The sequence below is a fragment of the Magnolia sinica genome, chromosome 3 (assembly GCF_029962835.1).
Source record: "Magnolia sinica isolate HGM2019 chromosome 3, MsV1, whole genome shotgun sequence".
Classification (NCBI taxonomy): domain Eukaryota; kingdom Viridiplantae; phylum Streptophyta; class Magnoliopsida; order Magnoliales; family Magnoliaceae; genus Magnolia; species Magnolia sinica.
In genome coordinates, this window is record NC_080575.1 from 110,262,658 (window position 1) to 110,284,696 (window position 22,039).

The following is a 22,039-nucleotide window of genomic DNA, read 5'->3' on the forward strand; positions in this document are numbered from 1 at the left end:
AATGCCATCGTCCGTTATGGGAGAGGAAGCGGATTACGTACTGAGTAACTCAGTACGCTAAGTGTACCGAGTAAACTCTGTGGGACCCACGTTGATTTGTGTATTTTATCCACTCCGTTCATCCATTTTAATAAATAATTTTATGTATTGAAACGAAAATGGAAATATATAAGGATATGTAGTGGGACACACCACATGAAAACAGTGTGAATTGAACATTTACCGTTGAAATTTTTTTGGGAGCCACAGAATTTTTGATCAAGCTGATATTTGTGTTTTCCCTTCATCCATATCTTTTTGGTCTTATTAACATTTTGGATGACAAATAAAAATCACCATGGGCCCTAGGAAATTTTCAACGGTTGAAATCATTATTCTCAATGTTTCATGTGGTGTGGTTCTTTTGAGATTTATATATATTTCAATTTTGTACTCAAATTATAAAATGAGCTGAAAAAACGGATGGACGGTGTGGATAGACCATATACATTCATGGTAGTCCCAGCAGAGTTTACTCAGTACGACAAAGCGTACTGAGTAACTCAGTACGCAATCTGATTTCGTGAGGGGGTTAGTAGCCAGGGTTATTTCAGTAAATTCGTACTTAACATCATTATTAAGAGTTTGGGGGCGCAAACGCAGTCCGCTGTCTTTGGTATGACGTTTTTGCCCTTGCATGGCAGTTGCCTTTTTAGGAAAACTTTAATACTCAGGCGGTGTGGTTGATGACACGCGGGACTTAGAAATTGCATCCGTGGTTTACAATTTATACAAATTAAACTGTCCAAGCTATGGTTACCAGTTTAGTTATATCATGTACTAAAATTAAGACTTATTCGACTATTTAAATGTCAGATTGGTGGATATTTAACCAACGGTTAAGTTGAAAAGTGTATCCAACTGTCCATTTTCATCTAAAAAGTGTCCAGGAGTCAGAGGTTAGGTTTTTCAACCGATCTGATTTTGAGCAATTTAATCTATTTAATTTGAGGTAATGTGTATAATTTCTGACTATCTACCTATAAAGTATCATCCGTCTCCAGAGCATCAAATGACTCTTCTTTCGGACCTCTCGGGCAAAGGCCTAGAACTGTGGACGGACCACCAGCAACGCGCGCACATGCTGGAGTGGAATTTCAACACCTTTGGGTACTCGAACCCTTGACCCGGTGTTGAAACTCTACTTTTGGAGCAAGAGTAAGGACCTATCATGGGGCTCACATTGATGTATGTATTATGCCCATCCAATTTTCTAGTTCATTTAAGGGCATCATCCAAAATGAAGCAAATCCAATTCACAAGTGGATCATACCATGGGAAACCGTGGTGATTGACCATTAATGAGCTACAAAAGTTTTGGATCAAGCTAATACTAGTTTTTTACATTCATCTAGGTTTGTGTAACCTTATCCATGAATTGGATGATAAATAAATGCCGCAGAAACATTAAGGTGTGTCTTGAGAAGTTTTTTATGATTTGATGATCAATAACCCCTGCTTTCCATGTTATAGTCTACTTGATAATTAGCTCTTTTATAGTTTTTGCATAATGTTTTAAAATAATTTGACAAGCTATGTGGGTGGGACCTTGACCATAAGGACCCACTTTGATATATGCCTGTATGTCCATGTTGTTTTTCTGTTTCTTCAGCTTATTTTAAGCCATCTTCCTAAGACTTAAGTATATATAATTTTTTAGTGGACACCACATGAAATGTGGTTATTGACTATTAAATCCTTTTGTAAAGTGCAAAAGTTTTGGATCAAGCTGGTATGGGCTTTCTCAGTGAATAAACTTTACAGTGGAAGCCACCAAGTTTTTAACAGGGGATCAATGACTATTGTTTCCCATGGTGCGATTCACTTGAAAGTTTTATCTACTTCATTTTTTGAATCATATATTTAAAATAATTTGAAAAAATATGGTGTAGATATACAAAACTTTTGTAAATTTGGATTAAGCTTATCTTTGTAGTTTCTCTTATTCGAGATTTTCTTGACATTATCAAAAGGTTGGATGGAAAATAAACATTATGAAAAACTTACAATGAACTTTTCAGAATTTTTAATAGTGAGGCATTCAAAACCTATTGTTTTTTTGTGATGTGGTCTATCTGGTCTATTTGAGATATATATTTGCTTAATTTTTTATAATACATTGTAAAATAGGTAGGAGGAATTGATGAACCGCATGCATATATAAAAATAAAAATAAAAATCAAGATGGGCACAGGGTAACACCCACTAAGGTGTTACTCGGGTAATAGCTATTCCCTGATGGGCGCTCCATACAGCAGCTGCCGAATAAATGCCATGTGGTATTATGCTTGCGTGGAGTTGTACATGAACCGAGTTAGCATGGTTAGCTCGGTTCAACTTGACATGAAAAAGCTCAATTTAACTCGGTTTGAAATTGAGTTTGAGCAGAGTCAAGCTGATTTTTTGGAGCTTGCCTGGGCTCGACTCGGCTCGACTTGGATCGAACTCCAAATCAAGTTGAATTCGGATTGAACCACTTTGGCGACTCGGTTATTTTGATATTGATGTTGCTTAGCAAGTGTTTGATGAAATAATTCCATGAAGTGTCAGTTGGTGGCGATGAAGGCATGGATATGAAATAAATTCCCTTGTATTTTGATTTTTATGTTGCTTGCTAAGCATTTTATGAAATACCTTTTTAACATTCCGTGGGAAATTGAAGGTTCACTCTGTTTGTTTGAAAAAATGTTACAGAGACTCAATCTTGGCAGCTCAAACTCGGCTCGAATTGGCCTGAGATACTGATCAAACCTTCCCCTATCTTCGAGGATTGAGTCGAGTTCAAGCTGGGTCAGCTAATGGCAGGGCTGAGTTTGATCCTTATACACCTCCATGCCTGTGCCACCCCGAACAAATAAAATAATAGAAATCTCTTTCTTAAAATAACTATTTTATTCTTTTGATTGAAGACATGCTTGAACGGACGCACGCGGTAGCCTGTCATAATGTACGTGTTTTATCCACGCCGTTCATCCATTTTAACGGTCCATTTTTAGGAATGAATTAAAAAGGAGTCACATCAAAGGGTCAAATGAGCCGCACCACGGGAAGCAGCGGTAATAATGACTCCACCGTTGAAGCCTTCCTATAGCCCACCGTGATGTTTATTTGCCGTACAAGTCTATTCACGAGGTCACATAGACATGGATGAAAGTAAAAAATAAATTTGAGATTGATTAAAACTTTCTTTGGCCCCGGGAAGTTTACAACCGTAGAGGTTAAATCCTTATGGTTTTCTGTAATGTGGTCCACTTGAGGTTTAAATCTTACTTTTTTTTAAGCTAACGCCCTAAAATGATCCAACAAAATGAATGAACGGTGTGGATGCAACATATACGTTAGGGAGGCCCATTGAGTTCCATCCTTTTATGTTTGGTCCACGGTGTGGATGGAATATGGCCATTTATTTACATTGATGGGAGGATGTCACACAGCCACATGGTCACCCTCGAATGGCCCCTTAAAAATAAAATAGTCTGGCAAAATCAGATGGTTGTTGCCGTTCATTTAGGGCCTGTTTGGGCGGTGGGATTAGAAGGGATTAGGAGGGATGGGATTCAAAAAAACATAATTATTTCCCATGGATTGTCCCCTGTTACCATGGGATAAGATTAATGCCATACTTTGTTGATAATACGGTGGTATGTTGAATGGATATACCCACTATCATTTGAAATTATTAGGAATCACACACATGTGTTATATCTAAACCGTTCATTTGTTTTGTAACCTCATTTTATGGCATGGGCCTAAAAATGAGGTAGATCCAAAACTTATGTGGCTTCAAAGAATTTTTCAACGGTCAGTATTCAATCACAGTTGCTTTCTATGGTGGGATCCACTTGAGCTTTAGATTTACTTGATTTTTTGGTCCATGCTCTAAAATAATCTCAATAAAAGGGTGGACGGTGTGCATATAGCCCACACATCATGGTGGGACCTAAAAAACTTGCTAACGTTGAGTGAAATTGGCACGGGACCATGTAATTCCATTGAATGTAATTACAAGCTTTTCCATTTTTTCCCAAACAGGAAGTGGAATTGGCACGGAACCAGATGAATCCCATCCCACCTAATCCCTTCTAATCCCGCCGCCCAAACAGGCCCTTGGTAGGATTTTCGCGTTAAGCTCCTTCCAAACTTGGGCCAGAGATGGACGGTTCAAAATGCGATGCATTTAGCATGCATGCCACGTGTTTAATGAATGAAGTGCTGGACCTAAGTGTGGTCCAGCTAAGCTTACTTGATAACGCCTGTACCATTTCAGAAATGGTAGGGGACTAGGTGCGGACTAGGTGCGGACTGACAGTGGGCCCGCCTTGATGTATTTATTGCATATCCATGCCGTCCATCAGTTTTTCCGGATCTTTTTACGAAATAAGCCCAAAAATAAAGCAGATTAAAATCTCAGATGGGCCATATCTCAGGAAGCAGTGGTGATTCAAGGCCCACCATTAAAAACTTCTTAGTGCCCAGAATAATTTTTATTTAAAATAAACCTATTGATAAGGCCAGAAATACCTGGATGAAGGGATAAAAACTAATATCAGCTTGATCCAAAATTTTTCTGAGACATAAGAAGTTTTTAATGGTCAATTACCACTTTTTCCTATGGTCAGATTTCTCTGAGATTTATATTTAATATCATTTTTGCATAATGCCATAAAATAATATTTAAAAACGGATGGACGGAGTGGATATAAAATACATACGTTGAAGTGGGCCCCACAGTCAGGGCCGCACTGTGTTGGTGGAGCCGGGTCCGCACCTAATCCACTCACGTAAGAAACGAGGAATTGTGGGATCCTCGGCCTGGGGCTTTCCACTGTAATACTCGGGTGTTTAGTTTTTATATTTGGAGGCGATTGTTGAATGATCCACACCATTGATCTCTCCCATCCAACTATGATGAAGCCATGTATTAAAAATTTCCAGACTTGAAGAACAATTATCGTTTTTCCAGTCGAATGTGAACCGTTCCTGTAATGTCGGCCGCACAATGACGATCACCTGGTAATAAAATCCGGCACAAACCACTCATAGATCGGGACAAGGAATCAAAATCAGTGGACAGCCAGTGTTGTGACTCAGTGTACTGGTTTGGCCCACCAAATGAGTGGATCGGTTTGATTTTCATTTGGGTGGCCCACCTTTTACACTAGTCGAATGTTCTATAAATGTGGTGTGACCGCAGGAAGAATCTGATCATTTCTCACGTGCAAACGGACAGGTGCGATGACACGCCTCACGGTTCCAACATGTTACACGTGAAAAACATGTGGTGCATCAGAATTGTACGCCGACCCCAATTTTTTTACCTAGAGTACGATGCTAGGGAAGCGGATTGTGTCTTGCCCCCTCCAAATCGGATTGGTACGCTCTTATCCTAGTGGTTAAACTCTGTTGGGCCTACCATGAAAGCGTGTGATTTATCCACGCCGTCCATCTGTTTTTTCATATCATTTTAAGAGTTTGACAAAAATTAAAACATATCATAAGCTCAAGTGGACCGTAACACAGGAAACATTGGGAGTATTGATCTCCACCGTTGAAAACTTTCTAAATGCCACAATGTTGTTTATTTGTCAGCAAACCTGTTGATAATATCACACAGACATGAATGAAAGGAAAACACTTCAAAGGCTCTCAATTATTTTTCAACAGTAGCCGTTTAAAAGCCTTTTGCAGCAAATTCTTTTGCGGCGCATAATTACACGTGATAGACTATGTGAAAGATACAAGATATATTGTTTTGACATAGTGTCTTGGATCCTCACTCTTACTCCAGTGGTGGACTATCGGGAGTTTCAAACACTCGGTTGAAGGCTTCGAGCATATGTAAGTGTGAAATCCTACTACGGTCTGACTCGTCTGAGTGAATATTTCAAGGACGTTTTGTTTTTTCTTGTTTTTTTTTTGTTTTTTTGTTTTTTTTTAACACACGCACACACCCCTACACACTCACGCTAGTGGAATTTCACCACTTATGAATATTTCAAGGACGTTCAATCCTCACCTTTTTGGCTCATTTGGTACTTGATACGGCTCATTTTTTTGTCTCATTTGCATAAGTGAACTCACGGGATGAATGGACGGAGTGGATTTCTTACAAACATCAAACTGAGACTGAGGCCACCTATGCTCCCAGCGCAACTTACTGCCAAAGGCTAGCATGAAATCCGCGTCCGCTTCCTCACCCCCGCTGGACGGAATCGGTCCAAGCTGAGGATATGTGGGGCTCACGTTGTTGTATGGGTTTTCATCCACGCTGTCCAAAAGTACCGGTGATGATGATGCCCACCGTTTGCCATCGAACCTGTTTACGAGGTCACAACTGTCTCTGTAGCTCTCAGGAAGATTTTAACGGTGAGCGTTCAATCCCAGTTATGTGGCCGACTTGAGCTTGGATTTTTCTAATTTTTTGAGTTTATGTCCTAAAATGACATAGATAAATGGATGAACAGCGTAGATAGAACCCATACATCACATTGGCCCCCACAGAGCCTAGCCAGGACCGATTCCGTCGAGGAGTGTGCAGGACGCAATCCGCTTCCCTAACATACCAATGGAGTCCGCGTACAATGCTGGTGCACCAGATCTTCCTCACGTGTACCATGTTGGAACCGTGAATCCAGTCATCGCACCTGTCCGTTTTGCACTTGAGAAATGATCAGTCCGTCTGGTGTAAAAGGTGGGCCCCACAAAGCACTGGACCGAGATGGGGGCAGTCTGCTTACCAACGGTAGCAGGCCGCTTGCGCTGCATGAAACTTATTACCTATACCAACAAGGGCACATGCCCAAAAAGTACGGTATTGGAAGCGTTGTTCTAGTAGGCTATCAGCTGATTAGCCCGAGAGCAGATTTGGTAAGTTGGGGTAACAACGAGTTCAGTCACAATGTGACCATGGCCCACTTTAATGTATGTCTTGCATACCTACGTAGTCCATTCCTTTTACAAGACGCGACCTTCCAACCATCTTTCTTTTTTCGACCGAACAAACCTATCTTACTAATTTAAACTTCTATCCACAAGGACAAATTAATAAAGACGAAAATGTCTATACTTTTTCAACTGCTTTTTCTTAAAAATCAGGAATATTTTTGCTCAAAATTTTCTTTCTATATCTGAAAAATCTATTTTGGTGACATAAATTTTCAGCCATTCAGAAAAAAAAACGTATAAAAGGTAAGCATCTATGATGCTAATTTTTTCGCCAAAAAGTGAAATAGATCCAAATGTCAGTTAGACCACATCTCAGAAAACAATAGGCTACACAAGTTTCGAATCAAGCTTATACTTGTTTTTCCTTCATTCATGTTAACGTGACTTTATCAACAAATTAGATGACAAATAAAAATGGTAGATATTCCATTATTTTCTATGGTGTGATCCACATGAGATATGGATCTGTTTTTTTTTGTTTTGGCTAATGCTCTAAAATGAATTGACAAAACAGATGAACTGCCTAGTTATACAACATATACATCAAGGTGGGCCCCATAGTCACAGCTTGGCCGTTCTTTGTGTTACCTCAACCTAACCAATTTCTGCTCCCATTAGCCCACCTCCTAATAATCGAGGTCATAGCGGCATTATGCATCCAAGCTATTAAGACTCACCACAACTGAAGAGTCAGGTTAGTCCAATCGCAGCGATTTTTGGTCCTTGGCCTATCAGTTCCATGGGCCATTCCCATCATCATCCCAGTCACCACATGTTTTCTGCCTACACCAGGAGGTGAGGACTGCAAAGTACTAGGGCCAGGCCACCGGATGGGTACCCAACACTGGCTCAATATGGACGTGCATGAGCTTGGATTTTATTTTTATTTTATTTTATATATATATATATATATATATATTAGGCCGTTAATAAATGAGTCTGTGTCGATGGACCTCCGCCCTTGTCAGACCTAATCAAACTTAATATACATATATAAGAATTTTTATATAATACTTTCAAATCACAATAAAGTATGTATGTATGATAATTAAAGTGAACATTATTACATAATCCTTACTAATAAATTCACTGCTATCAACTTCTTAAGTGAGTTTATGCTTACATTGAGATTAAGTCATTAAATATTTTAAAACTAATTAGTTTGGTACATTTGCTGTCCCAAGATTAGAGGTTTTGGGGAAATGCCATTTAAACATGGAACCCACATAACGCGCCGGCTTGGATTTCTCACCGACCATTCAAGTTAGCACTTGTAGTCACATATGAAAATGCATGTGGGCTAAACAAAGCACCATAGCTTAATTGAGTTGTTTAAGCTTTTAATTATGATGATTTTTAGATTATAAGATCTTATCATTTTAAATTATTAATAGAATTTGTGTTTTTTTTTTTTTTGAATTTTGTAATGATAAATGTATACTCGATACCATAATGGACACCTGACACCTCAATAGATTGGGGTATTAGTGCCCTCTTGAAGCCCGACATGGCATGTATATGGATATGGGTGCGTAACACATTAGGAAGTATAAGTGTAGGTATGCCCATACCTGACTTGAACCATGCTTGTAGACATACTTACATTGAACTTCTATCTAGCTGGGTGCATGGTCGTATTGCTCCAAGGGAAAAGAAATGTATAGAAAATATTTTATATTAATTAATTTATCTTATTACATTTATTTTTATGAAATATTAAAAGGCAACGATAAAAAATTAAAATTATCAAAGATTAAAATTTAATTTTTATGTATAAAATTCTTTTTAAAAATAAAAAAAATGCCAAATTTGTGAAAAATTAATTTCATTCTTGCAGCGGCTCTTAAATGACCAGACTAGAGCAGTGTGATGGATGATATATAAGCACTTATTATTTAGAAATGCATGTGTGGCACAAAAGTTAAATTAAACTGTCCAAATTATGATTCCCAAATTATCTGTTATGAAAAAATAATCAGGTTTATTTGATTATTTGGCCATCAGAGTGGTGGACATTTATTTGGACGGTTAAAATTGAAACAGGTACAATGGTCTTACTTCAACAAATAAATGTCTGTCAATCACTGGTTAGGATTGTTGGAACAATCTAATTTTGGGACTAACTTTGCTAGAGCTGGTTCCACAATTTAGCTGGCTTGATTTGAGTCAATGCATGCCACATGTAAAATTCGAAGTGTCTATGAATAAGTGTCACGTGTTGCTTGAGTATCATAACTTTTCATTTTCTAATCAATACAGGGGCATGAACCATATGATCAGTGGACCTGCCTGATTTTTGAGCCGGGGAATTTCCACAGGCTAACCTAACCGATGAACGGTCCGGATCTACATGGGCACTCCAAATGCAAAGAATGCAGGTGCCTCTACTACGCTCTTCATTCATATTTTCGCTTAAGCCACATATGAAAGCACACTAGCTAAAATGAAAAACGCTTGGAAGGTCCTTACTCTTGCTCTTGCTCTGGTGGTAGACTCTCAAGAGTTTTGACACCCGGTCAAGGGTCCAGCTACCCATAGGTGGTGAAATTCCGCAACGGCATGAGTGTGTGTGCGTGCGTGTGTAAAAAGAAAAAAAAGGAAAAAAGAAACACGTTTGCAAGAGACGAGCTTTTCATTATTGGGCCATAACCACAATGATTAGATCATACCGCCAAAAGAATCAACCCATTAAAATCAGTGGACCACAATATATTCATCCATTGATTTTCTGCGCTGTGGTCCACCTAACAAGGGAAATCTCGATTGATTTTTAGGTCAAGAAATTTAAATTATGTGGCCTACCGGATGAAAGTTCATATCTAAACTGAGTTTTCTTGAAAAATTAGGTTTTTGTTGATCAAGTGGGTTTATAGGTGGTGTCCATGTTGGAAATCCTGACCATTCAAATGTGTGGCTTAAAAACAAGTTCATCTCATTATAGTTAATTGTATCAGAGTTAATGATTGTTTCATTATCAAAATTATTTTTAATTCTTATCAAAAATAAAATCTTAAACTATAATAATTATGATTAATTAAAAGGAGATGAACAAGTAGCGCTTAAAAAGCCCTAACCCTAGGTTAGTAAATGCCCATGATGGGCTAAAATCGATAGGGTCTCAGCTCCACTCGAACCCAAGCTGCCTAAGATGTTTCAGTCCGTCTCGAACCTTAGCTAGACTTAAGCTTGGCCCAAGATAATTATTCTTGATTTAAGCCCCAGCTTGACCCATTCCACCCACTATTGTGCAAGATCCTTGTTGTGCATCATGGGAGCTCACCATGCACATGACATGGCCCAATTTAAGCTAGTCCAATCATAAGTTGAGCTAAACATTTACAAGTAAAGTCCCAACCATTCATCGTAAGTATGCACAATTTTAAAGTATTCTAAATATTCCTTATGTTTGAAAATTTCTTCTAATTTACTTTTTAATTTTTTCTATTTTACTTTTAAAATTTAAAGTAGACGACTTTAAAAAACTAATTGTGAAGGTAAAATTATCCGAAACTACTGCTGCTCTATACAATAGAAATTACAAAATTCCTTCGAAAATCCCAAGTGCACTATATACAATAGAAATTACAAAATTCCCTTGAAAATCCCAAGCGGCAGCTTGGGTGGGACGTGTGGGCCAATTGATAAATGGGGTTGAATTTAGGGCCATGCATGGCCCTTGGGTCTAACATATGAGTGAAAACCCAATACAAAAGTAGGCCAGGCCCAAAAGCCCAATGGGCCGGTAAGTGTAAACATACCAAGGTATGCACAATGTTATGCTTAGATCTTCATGTTTAACTAATAATAATTTTTATTATCTTAGGGATAACCTTACATCCTTCCCATAACAAAGAATAGAAAATTAAATAAAATTAAATCAAATCATTCAAATCTAAGAATAAATAGATGGAAAATCAATACAGGGGCTGTTTGGATTACCAATTATCAGTGATGTAAAGGAAAAATGCTATTATTATAATTTTACTACTATCAATCCAAACATTGGAATTGTCGGTCAAATATGAATGTTTTCAAGAGATGTAAAAGAATTTATAATAATTGCACTTTTTTATGGTATTATCATGGAAATCTTATATTCAAATTGCTTTTTTTCATAGCACTATTATGAAAATCTAGAATCCAAACAACGATATCAATACATAGATCTAAAAAAATGCCATCTTTATGATTTTACCACTGATGGACTAAACAAGGGAAGCTAGATGTTGTCGATAGATGGAGGTATTTGTAATCAATGCACTTTTTCCTTTACATTATTGTGGTAATTGATAATCCAAATAGGTGACTATCTAGGACAATATACCAATGCTTTGGTCACAACCTTGGGGAGATCTCCAGCCGTTGACGGGAAGTCGAGGCTCTAAGAAGCCTCCTGAGGATCTTGCCAGAAGGTGATCTTGGGATCGAGTCTACAAACACCACTTTCCTGACCTTCTTATAAGGAGCCACCTGAAAAGGGCAAATATTTGACATCAGATTGTTTTGTTGTTTTGGAGATTTAGGCCCTGTTTGGCTGCCACTTAAAAATGAGTTCATCTTGTTTTAACTATAAGAAATAAAAGCTTTGCTAAGCTTACGTGCTTGTGCAATAAATGGTACTGAGATTCAATCCATCCATTTGAATGGCACCATTATATTAATGCCCTAATCCAAGAATGAGGTTGATCCACTAGTTAGATGGGCCACATACAGCTCTGAAAAACTTGGTTGAACTTTTCTTACCCATCCTGTTTCCTATACTGGGACCCACATGCTGAGTGAACCAGACATGTATTTGGGAAAGCATGTATAAGGTAGGACCAACTTGATGGATGGATTGGATCTCATACACATGTGCCGTACTGGCGTGTGCATGAGCTTTATGGCACATGCAATCTGCCTTAGCAAAACTCTAGTAATAATTTATTAGAGATTTTGTTAAGAATTACCAATAACATTTGATTAGTGTATTATTTTTTTGGTTGGACTAGGACACCTAGATAGTTGAAACCATGGATTTAGATCGTTTATTATGTTTGCTAACTAGAAAAATATTAATCATTTGATCAAATAGTCTTAAATATGGATGGTCGAGATCCTTTACACAAAAAAAAGGTCCAAATCAACAATTTGATCCATCTCTTTCTTAGAGCTTGTCGTCGATTGCTTATGATTCCAAAGAATTTCAATTTGTAAAAAGACAGAACAAGGGAGATAAACCAAGGATGGATTGGATTATCCTCTCAGCGTGGTTTTTGCATGGTAGCCTATGAAATGTGTATTAGATTTAATGAACAATTTAGATGGTTCCCTTAAGCTAAGAGAGGCGTTTGGCTCGTAAATTACTTGAGCTACTTATGTCTCAAGTAGCTTATCTTGGTTTTTGCTTATCAAGCCAAAGTGATTAACTTTAAACCAAAAAGTTACTTATAAATCTCAAACCAAACTTATCTCAAATAAGTTATTCATTCTTGTAAGTAGAAAAAGTAACTTATTTGGTGGTATCCAAACGGGCTTAATAAGTAGAAATCAAGATAAATTACTGAAGGCATAAGTAGCTTATTTAAGCAACTTATAATCCAAACACTCCTAAGTGTCCCAATCGAACTAGGAGCACCATAACTAATAGTGCTCTGAGAGCACAAAGCATTTCTCATCTTTGATAATATGTAATTTATATAAACTATTATCTCTAATACATAATTATTGTTAACCAAAATACAATATATTCATTTTTAAGTGGCACCCAAACATGCCCTTGTGTCCTTCCCATGTCTCGATTCATTTCATTTATCTAATAAAATCTCGGTGGGACCGCCCACCTTCATCCCCACAAAATGGTCGTTTTAGGGCAACTTGACTGGACAGGTCCCACACTAGCATAGTAGTCAAGGCCTTCCAAATTAGGGGCCTCGTCTTGGATGGATTAGACATGATTGGCCATTGATTGCAATTCCTAATAATAGTTAAAAAATACAAAGACTCTACTCGATTCAACTGAAAGCTATTCGAGCGAGACGACTCAACTCAAAAACCTAGTGTTTTGTTGAATTAGTTTTTTCAAGTTGAGTAAGGGTTTTTTCAAGTTTTCACTGAGTCATGACCAGATTGAGTTTTTTTTCTGAGCTGGAGTAGAGTTCTTTCCAATTTTAAAACCATGCTCCTAATACACAATTTCAAGTATAAACATGCAAGGGAAATGTGATTTAGGTACCTTGTCGGTCATGAAACTAATGATATCTCCTTCTTGAAGCTTACTTTCTGCCACTCTCACCACACAAGCCATAGGAATCTCCCCTGCCTCCACATTTGCATACCTGAAAAGTAATTACAGCCTATATTCATTGAAAATGAGACGGCCCACTAAATGCACGGTTTGGATTCCACACACAAATCACAGTGGCCCCAGAGAAGATTGTAAATGTGGGAGCTCACATATGTAATCATTAGCCCGCTTTGATGACCTGCATTTACTTGATTTATTGAAATTATCAAATGAAATAATAACCAGGTTGTGAAGTTCTGGTACAGGTGAATCTCGTCACTGTTGGATTGGTGGTAAGTGGGTGATGTAGAGTGGGTCATGGATAATTTTATGGCCAAGATGGACCACAAAAGGCCCAATCGGAGATGGAGATGATCCGGATCATCGGAACTTAAAACGGACGTATCTTGCAAACTGGAATGAGTTATCAGACATACCATATATGAAATCACAACCGTCTATAAATAGTAAGTTTACTATTTATAGTAAGTCATGATTTCTTGGAGTTTTAGTTGTAGTTAAATTACGAAGCCTAGGAGTTATAATTTTATTTTTCATCATCAATAAAATTATTTTTAATTTTCTAGAAATTATCTTCTATTTTCCTTCATTTCCTTGTGGATTCGAAGTATTTTTGTAAGGAGTTCAGAGAAATTCCAAGAATTCGAAACAGTTATCCTTGAAAAAGACAGTGCTCGACCTCATCACGCCCATTCCTGCGTTAGTGGGCCTTTAGGCGATCTTGAACCAATATATAGCTAGCGACAAGATTCACCTGTAAAGGAACTCTGTGGCAGGTGTTTGGCATTGGAACTTTTAACAAAATGGAGAGATGGAGAGACAGCTAGGTGGGCCCATGTTTTAGACATAGATGCATTAGGAGGCACTTACGGTATCACAGCAGCGTCGGCAATCTCAGGATGGCTGACCAGGATTTCCTCTAGTTCGGCAGGAGCTACCTATAAATTCAAAATAAGATAAGCTATTATACAAAACTCCATCATGACAATGCAATGAGAGAGAGAGAGAGAGAGAGAGAGAGAGAGAGAGAGAGATTACCTGATAGGCTTTGTATTTGATGAGTTCCTTGATTCTATCCACCACATATACAAGTCCGGACGTGTCAATGAAGCATAGATCGCCCGTATGTAGCCAGCCTTCTTTGTCAATAGCTAGTGATGTGGCTTCTTCGTCCTTGTAGTATCCTACACATACATCATTACCAAATTCACTCTCTATAACGAGCTTTGTTGGGGTGTTAAAGGCATGCCTGCCGTACACATAAGGGCACATGCATGTGCTAGTATGTCTGACAGTTGTGACATCCAAGTACCCATCAGATGGGTCTGATTGCATAGATGTTCTTGGCTGGTCCAGTTATCAAGTGGGTCACTCTTTTAGAAACAATTCACGGTAGCCGTAACTTGGGTTTTTCAAAATGTGGCTCGGATGATTATCGGACCGACCAGATATTTGGGCCAGGAGAACAACATCGTTGGACTCACATAGTCAATGGGTCGGATCTTGTACTTACATAGTTCCATGCTGGAAAATATGGTGGTGGTACATGAGTTGCCTTGTACCCGCGTATGGGCTTAGCAAAACCTCTACATAATTTACACCTTCATGGTCATGTTTTGGTTAGGGCCATGGGCTACAAAGACCTGCTTTCAATAAAGTCTGGGTTTGGGCTAACCAGACCCATTTATAGTGGCATGGCTGCGCCTAATATAGACCCATTGATGGTTGCCATGGGTTGGGCTAGATCACAACTTTCTGTCCCATGGCCCATCCCAGGCTGAAATTCGAGGGCTGAAAATTAAATGGCCCAGGCTGGAGCCTGGAGCTGCCTAGTTGTGATTCTGTATGGGCTGAGGTCTGTCCAAGCCCGGTCAACCCAGCTAGGGTTGTGCATGGGGTTAAAGTACAATGTTAGATACGTGGACTTAAGACCGTTTAGTGTTTTAAGGGCATTCATATATCACACATGGTGGGGTACATTTAATGAACGATCCAGATCTCATACCAGGCCAAAGAAACAGCAAGATCTGAGCTGTTCATTAACTGTGTCCCAGCATGCATGATATATGACAAAAATGCACTTGAAACAGTAAACTGGCCTGGCGGGCCCGGCTGGGCCACCAGATCTTAGACACATCTTGGCCTGGCACCGCGGCTCTAATATTTCCGTTGAAGCGATGTTCTGAGAGTGTCGGGCTTAAAAGCCCACGGGCCAGCCCGGCCCATGTTGGCAGAGACCCTTCAATGGGAGGGAAGGAGAGGTGGAGAGAATACCTTGCATGACGGGAGCGCCCCGTACGTAGAGTTCTCCGTACTTGCGAGGAGGAAGCGGCTCTTTGGTGTCCACGTCGACGATTTTGGCTTCAAGGGATGGGATTAGCCTCCCAATGGACACATGAAATCTACCGTTAATCCCATCGCAAAGCGTGATGGGCCCATTCGTTTCTGTTAATCCATAACACTGCATCATCCAAAGTAAATCGCATATTAGATTAATTGATTAATTTTAAAATCGGGACCCACCGTTTTGCATTTTAAATACAAAAGTTTCCAAGTAGTAGAAGGCAAGTGCAACATCCAAGCTCCTATGTAAGATCCAGACGGTCCATTAGTTTCCCCACCTCAAGTTCACCGTACGTAATGAACAATCACCTAGATCTAAAATCAGGTCGGCCATATTGTGGGGTCAATGTAAGATCATGACTCTTGATGTGGCCCGCCTGAGTTTTTGATCTAGCTGTTAATTTGGATCCTATTCATCCTTGTTAAGCTTACCTGATGAACGGCTTGGATGGTATATACACGGTGGCCCACGAAAGTTTCCATGGTGGGCGTCTCCATTCCACTTTTGCCTGCGTTGTGGTCCACTACAAGTGAATAAAATAAAGTAATTTGGATCGTTCAATTGGTATGATTTTTTGGTATTGGCCCATCTGATTGGCAATGTTCCATTAAGTGGACAATCTGTTTCATGGGACCCAAAATCATATGCAGCAGTTTTCGATGAGATCCGGTTCATTCATCAAATCGGGCCCATCATGGCATGTTCAAATGACAATGCTTTCACTGATCGGATCCATATAATCTGGTGACCTTCAAATGGACGGTCATAGACACAAATTAGTGACCGTCCACAATGGACAAAAATCCTACGGTCCGGATCACTCGGTAATGCAGTGTTTTTTTTAAAGATTTAGTCTCTCAATGATAGAGCTGGTGATATCAATGCCCCGGGCCCGGGCTTAATAAAATCGGATAGCGGCCAGATCCATTTAAAGTCCGGTTGGAAACCAACCCGGGCCTTCTCCTTTAACAGCGCTAAGTGGGGCCCACCTAATAAATGGTCCAGTTCATAAACCATTATACATTTGTTTTCATCAAGAGCAAAGCGGTGAATCCATCAGAACCGTACAATCGTGACAGAAAAAGCTGAAAAGTAGCTTCCAGCTCTCCTGACCTTACGTTAGGAAAACGCTTGTGCGACTAGGAGTAGAGTCACAGGGGGCGTGACTATTGGCTGACGTGGATGGACGGCTCATTTTGATGAGATCCACACCGTCCATCAGGTTTATTACCCCATTATAGTTCTTGTTTCCGAACTAAAACTATCGAAAACTCAGGTGGGCCTCAGCATAGGAAACAATGTACAATCTGCATAAAACCTCCAAATTCACGTGGTGTGGCCCACCTGAATTTCAGACTAGCGTGTCTTCGTCTTGCTGAGAAGATTCATATGGATGGATTAGATGGCATATATAAATCAGAGTGGGCCCATGCACATCTAACGGTGGACGTCTCATCCCAAGTCTTCCTTCTAGGGTGGCCTACCTGACTTTTGGACCGACCCAATTTTTGTCTTTCAAGGTGAAGATGAGTCAGCGCAATTGATGGACGGCGTGGATCGCATGCACGGTTTGATAAGAAGAAATCTCAGATTGAAAATTCCAACCCATTGGTAATCCAAACGTTAAGGTGACCGTTCATTTTCTTTGAAATAATCCAACAGAAACCTTTAATTTGTTGTCTGTCCACCGTACAGAATGATACTAGTCATATAAACGGTGTGGATCATTGCGAGATGACCCATATTCAAAGGCTGAGTTCCGACGTATCAAATTGCGGTACGTCGGGATGTACCCAATCTGCGTACCTTTTCCTATCCGACCATATCGTACTCGCATGAGATTCTTTGGAGAATTACCTACTCGCTTGTCGGTTGACTCAATTTTTAACTTTTCTTATACCCTTTTAATAAAAAGCAGAAAAAGAGAAACTCTTTTACACTGGCTGTGCGTTATCAGTGATACACAAGCACTTAGAAATTTCTTCGAAATTACATACATGAAATAAAGTGATTCAAATCTGTCCGTCCAAATTATGGATAATAATTTAGATTTTTCATGAACCGACTAATATTCTTATTTGAAAAACTGGTTATAAGATTAGTATATATTTTTTGGACGGTTAAAAATGAAAATATTCCATTTGGCTTATTTCTACAAACAAGTGTGTCACCGATCCAGAGGTTAGATTTTTTCAAATAATCTTTTTTATTTTTATTTTATTTTTATTTTTTATAACTTAGAGACTGTGTGTTTCATAATTTAGTTGCGTCATTTAGAGTTAATTTGCACCTCGTGTACCACTTCTGAGTGAGTGCGTATCAAGCATAATAGGCAGCCAGAGTATCAAATAATTCCCCATCTGCAAAAAGCTCAATGCGTACCTATGTAGCAGAATTCGCCAGTCTTTTCAATAATAACAAGTGGGGTACATGCTGCATAGTTAATAGACTTGGACTACGTAGATAACGATATCTCAGTACCGGTAGCTGCTGTGGGCCCGCCGATATATATATATACACACACACATGCGTGTGTGTTTTATTCACTCTCTCCATTCATTTTACCGATTCGTTTTTAGTATCGGAGCTAAAAAAGAGACAAATCATTTATCTGGGACCACACTGCAGAAAAAAGTTGTGATTAATCTACTAACTTTAAAAACTTAATAGAGCTGACCAAAATGTTTATTTGCTATCCAACGTATTGATAAGTTCACACAAATGAAGTGAAAATACTAATATTAGCTTGATCTAAAATTGCCCCTAGAAACTTTTTAACTTTAGGTGTACGGTCACCGTTTCTTATAATGTGGTCCACTTGGGACATGGATTTGCCTCGTTTTTTAAGATTATAATCTAAAATGGGTGAGAAAATGAATAAATTATATGAATAAAACACATATATCATGATGGGACTATAGTTTTTTCAACACCTGACTTGTACCAACATAGGCACCGGAGGGTTTACTACTGAATCCGTCCTTAACTGATATCACCCGTATTTTACGTCCTGGGGCCCACTTGACAGAATTGCTTTGGTAATTCAGACTTTCGGTTTTTCCTTGTTTTTAATATCTTGAGCTACCCGCGCGTGTAAAATTCAGCTCGGGAGCTAATATACAGGGAACTTTTCAGTCGTGTATTTATCTCCTATATGGGGGGGCATAGTTGGGTTATAGGAGCCATTGATCTGCTGGACCCGTTACACCTTCTCCCGGATTGGAGGATCCATGCCACCCAATTTTTGGCTTTTCTTCTATTGAATGTAAGTTGTTGGAGTATTTCTTTCTAACAATCAAATGCCTAAGTGGTGTGTATTCTATATTATTGGTGGGAAAGGGTTTCTCATATGCATCACTACAAAATCACATGCATTAGGGTAGCCCATACAACATGGTACAGATTGGGTGCTACTTATATCGGTACTAAGCTTCTTTTACCCTTAATATAGTGAGATTTAATTAGATGATCAATCGCTCTTAAAGGTAAGTTTATCAAAGCATGTTTGAAATGTTCATGACTTATTTGATTATTTCTGACAATAACAATTGTCTAATCAAGTCACACCTAACTAGGGTGGAGAAAGTAAGTCCCATAAGAGAGCAGTGCCCAATCCATATCCAAAACTCATTTAATTGCAAGTTAGACCTTTCCACAGAATTTATGCATGGGTGTGTGAACATGGATTGTCGGCAAGCCTACTCTCTAGGGCCACCATAATGTATGTATTTCATCTGTTTTTTTTTTAGTTCATTTTAGGGTAGGAGCCTAAAAATGAGGCCAATTCAAAAAGCCAAGTAGACACTACCATAATAAACAGGGGATAATGACACCCACCGTTGAAACTTTTGTATAGCTAACCATGCTGTTTATTTACCATCCAATCGCATGGACCTAAATGAAGGGAAAATACAAATATCAGCCAGATCCAAATCTTCCTAGGCAATAGATCCTTGGGGGTTGGGGGTCACCATCATATTTGCAAATGATGCAATAATGAGGTTGCCAACGGAAACTCAGGTGGGCCACACAAGCGTAAATAGTTAAAATGAGGACACTCACCATTGGTTTGCACGAGTGTCAGAATGGCCTGATTTTTGCAGTTTGCATACATGTAGGGCATGTGTTTCAAATGGATGGATTGGATCACACATATACAACATGGTGGCCCTCAACGAAACCAATGGCACACATCTTTCTCGCAACTGTTCCACGTGTGTTGTGCCCAGTTGAGTCATGGATCGTCTTCCATGGTCAAACGAACCAAGGCATGCACAAAGGTTAGATTGGATGTCCCACACACATCACGTGGGTGGGGCCCATTTCAATATGTTACATGGTAGTAACGGTGATAAGCTTGCCGTGTAAATAACTCCATATATACATGCATGCACATGGATTAACTAAGAGAGGTTAGATGCCTGAGGACAGCCGGTCTTAAATATTCATGAAATAAACGCTAAAATAGAAGCAGTATGTGAATTATGCAAATGCAACGAAGGAAATGATCCAGTGCTCTCTCAGAGCACTATAAGGTATATGTGTTCCCAGTTCCATCAATCCAATTGGACAATCCAGACTGTTCATTAGGTCCAAATAATATTTCAGTGTCTACCTTGAAAAAACCATACCAATCCAACAAATATCAACCATTGATGAACAGTCTTTAAGATGGGCGGTCAGAATTGTTTTCAAAAAATTAGGTCCCATCAACAATCTGATCCAGCTATTTGTTAAGGTCCATCACGGATTGCTGATGATTCTAATGATCCAATTCTGTTAGGCAATCAAAATCATCCTATCCGTTGCCTGGAAGAAGGATGGCTATAAAAATAATGCCAAATGAAGAACGGATTAGATCATTCAATCACTGTGATTTTTGCTTTGTAGTTGATGAAAAATGTTTTGGACTTGATAGACAGTTGAGATTGATAGATGGAGCTGTCCAAATGGACGGATGCAACTAGGAGTCTAAAATTTATAGTGCTCTGCGAGAGCACTGGAGTAGCATTTCTCATGCAGTAGTTTCACCTGAGAGAGTGTAATTTGCGGAAAACACTGGATGAAACGCTCCATGTGATCCCTTCCCAAAGGTGCCCCAGAACAGATCACCTCCTTGAGAGTGCCCAAGTCATACGCCTTCGCCACGTCAGCCATCCTCACCAGCTGGACGACCATCGGCGGCACAGCTGGCAGCCTCGTTACACCGTACTCCTCCACAGCCACAAGCATTTCCTCCACCGCGTACTTCCCAAGGACCACAGCCGTCGATCCAACGGCCAGAACTCCGCACACGAACACCGACAACCCGAACATGTGGAACAGCGGCACGACGCACATGTACACCTCATCACATGCTGCTCTGGCCCCCTCTGCGCTCCACACGTGCCGCAGAAGACAGCTCATGGCAATCAGGCTGCGGTGCGAGCACACGACCGCTTTGCTCTTACCGGTCGTTCCAGATGAGTACATGAGCGCCGCGGTGTCACCCTGCTCAATTGCCACGTGTGGGAACTTACACGTGCGGGAAGGTGGGCCCCTCATCAAGCCAGCTAAGAGCTCTTCTAATAAAATGGTGGGCCCATCAATGAGCCCATCTAACTTGGGCTTGAGCTCTTGGGTGGTCAGGATTAACACAGGGTTAGAGTCTTGGACTTGAGTTTGTAACTCTAACCGTGTGTTCAAAGGGTTAGCCGTACTGAAAATGGCTCCAACGGTCATGACTCCTAACACTAGTAATGGGAAATGTAGGAAATTTGGAGAGACCAAAAGAACTACATCTCCTTTCTTGATGCCCAACATGTGTAAGGCCGACGCCACGGATGTGGTGAGCGTGCGGAGATCGCCGTACGTGAGTCTGCCACCGGACCGGGCGTCCACGTAAGCTGGCTTGGAGAGCATGTGAGAGGTGAGTGAGAGGAGATATGAAGGGAGAGAGAGAGATGTAGGGTAAGGCAGACATGGAGAGTCCCATTTGCTATAGAAGATGCCTGAAGATGGACAGAAGCCACTCTCTTCTAAAAAGTCCATCTTTCCAATCTTTCTCTCCTTTCTCTGCTTCTCAGTCTTTCCTCCAATGGCTTTGTTGGGCTGCATTTGCTTTAATTAGATATAAGCAATAAATGGTATAGGTGGGGAATGCAGGTACCTTGCACTGCTTCATTGAATTTCTGGGAGTGGGCTTTCATTTTTATAGTTTGGGGCCTGTTCGGATGACACCCACTTTTTATTTTTGGTTTTTGAATTCTGAAAATAAACGGAAAAAAGGTCCACCAACAATTTCACATCTGAGCCGATACTTTAAAATATAGTGGACAGCTGTATTTAACCAATTATCATCATTTAAGTCTTATGTCAATTGATTGGAGTTAGCTACATGAATTCTCTTCCATCATTTGATAGGCATTTTATTCCATCAAGGTTTA

At 39.7% G+C, this 22,039-nt stretch overlaps 1 protein-coding gene across 1 annotated transcript; it reads right to left on the bottom strand.

The window, feature by feature from the left end:
• Positions 1–11,025: 11,025 nt before the first annotated feature.
• LOC131240691 (putative 4-coumarate--CoA ligase-like 8) lies at positions 11,026–21,777 on the bottom strand. The gene is made up of 6 exons (XM_058239103.1): positions 20,646–21,777; positions 15,545–15,731; positions 14,309–14,454; positions 14,141–14,208; positions 13,199–13,301; positions 11,026–11,454 (listed from the first exon to the last, which is right to left on the bottom strand). Exons 1-6 carry the CDS (start codon positions 21,708–21,710, stop codon positions 11,320–11,322), a joined length of 1,704 nt encoding a protein of 567 aa, XP_058095086.1. The 5' UTR covers positions 21,711–21,777; the 3' UTR covers positions 11,026–11,319.
• Positions 21,778–22,039: the final 262 nt, after the last annotated feature.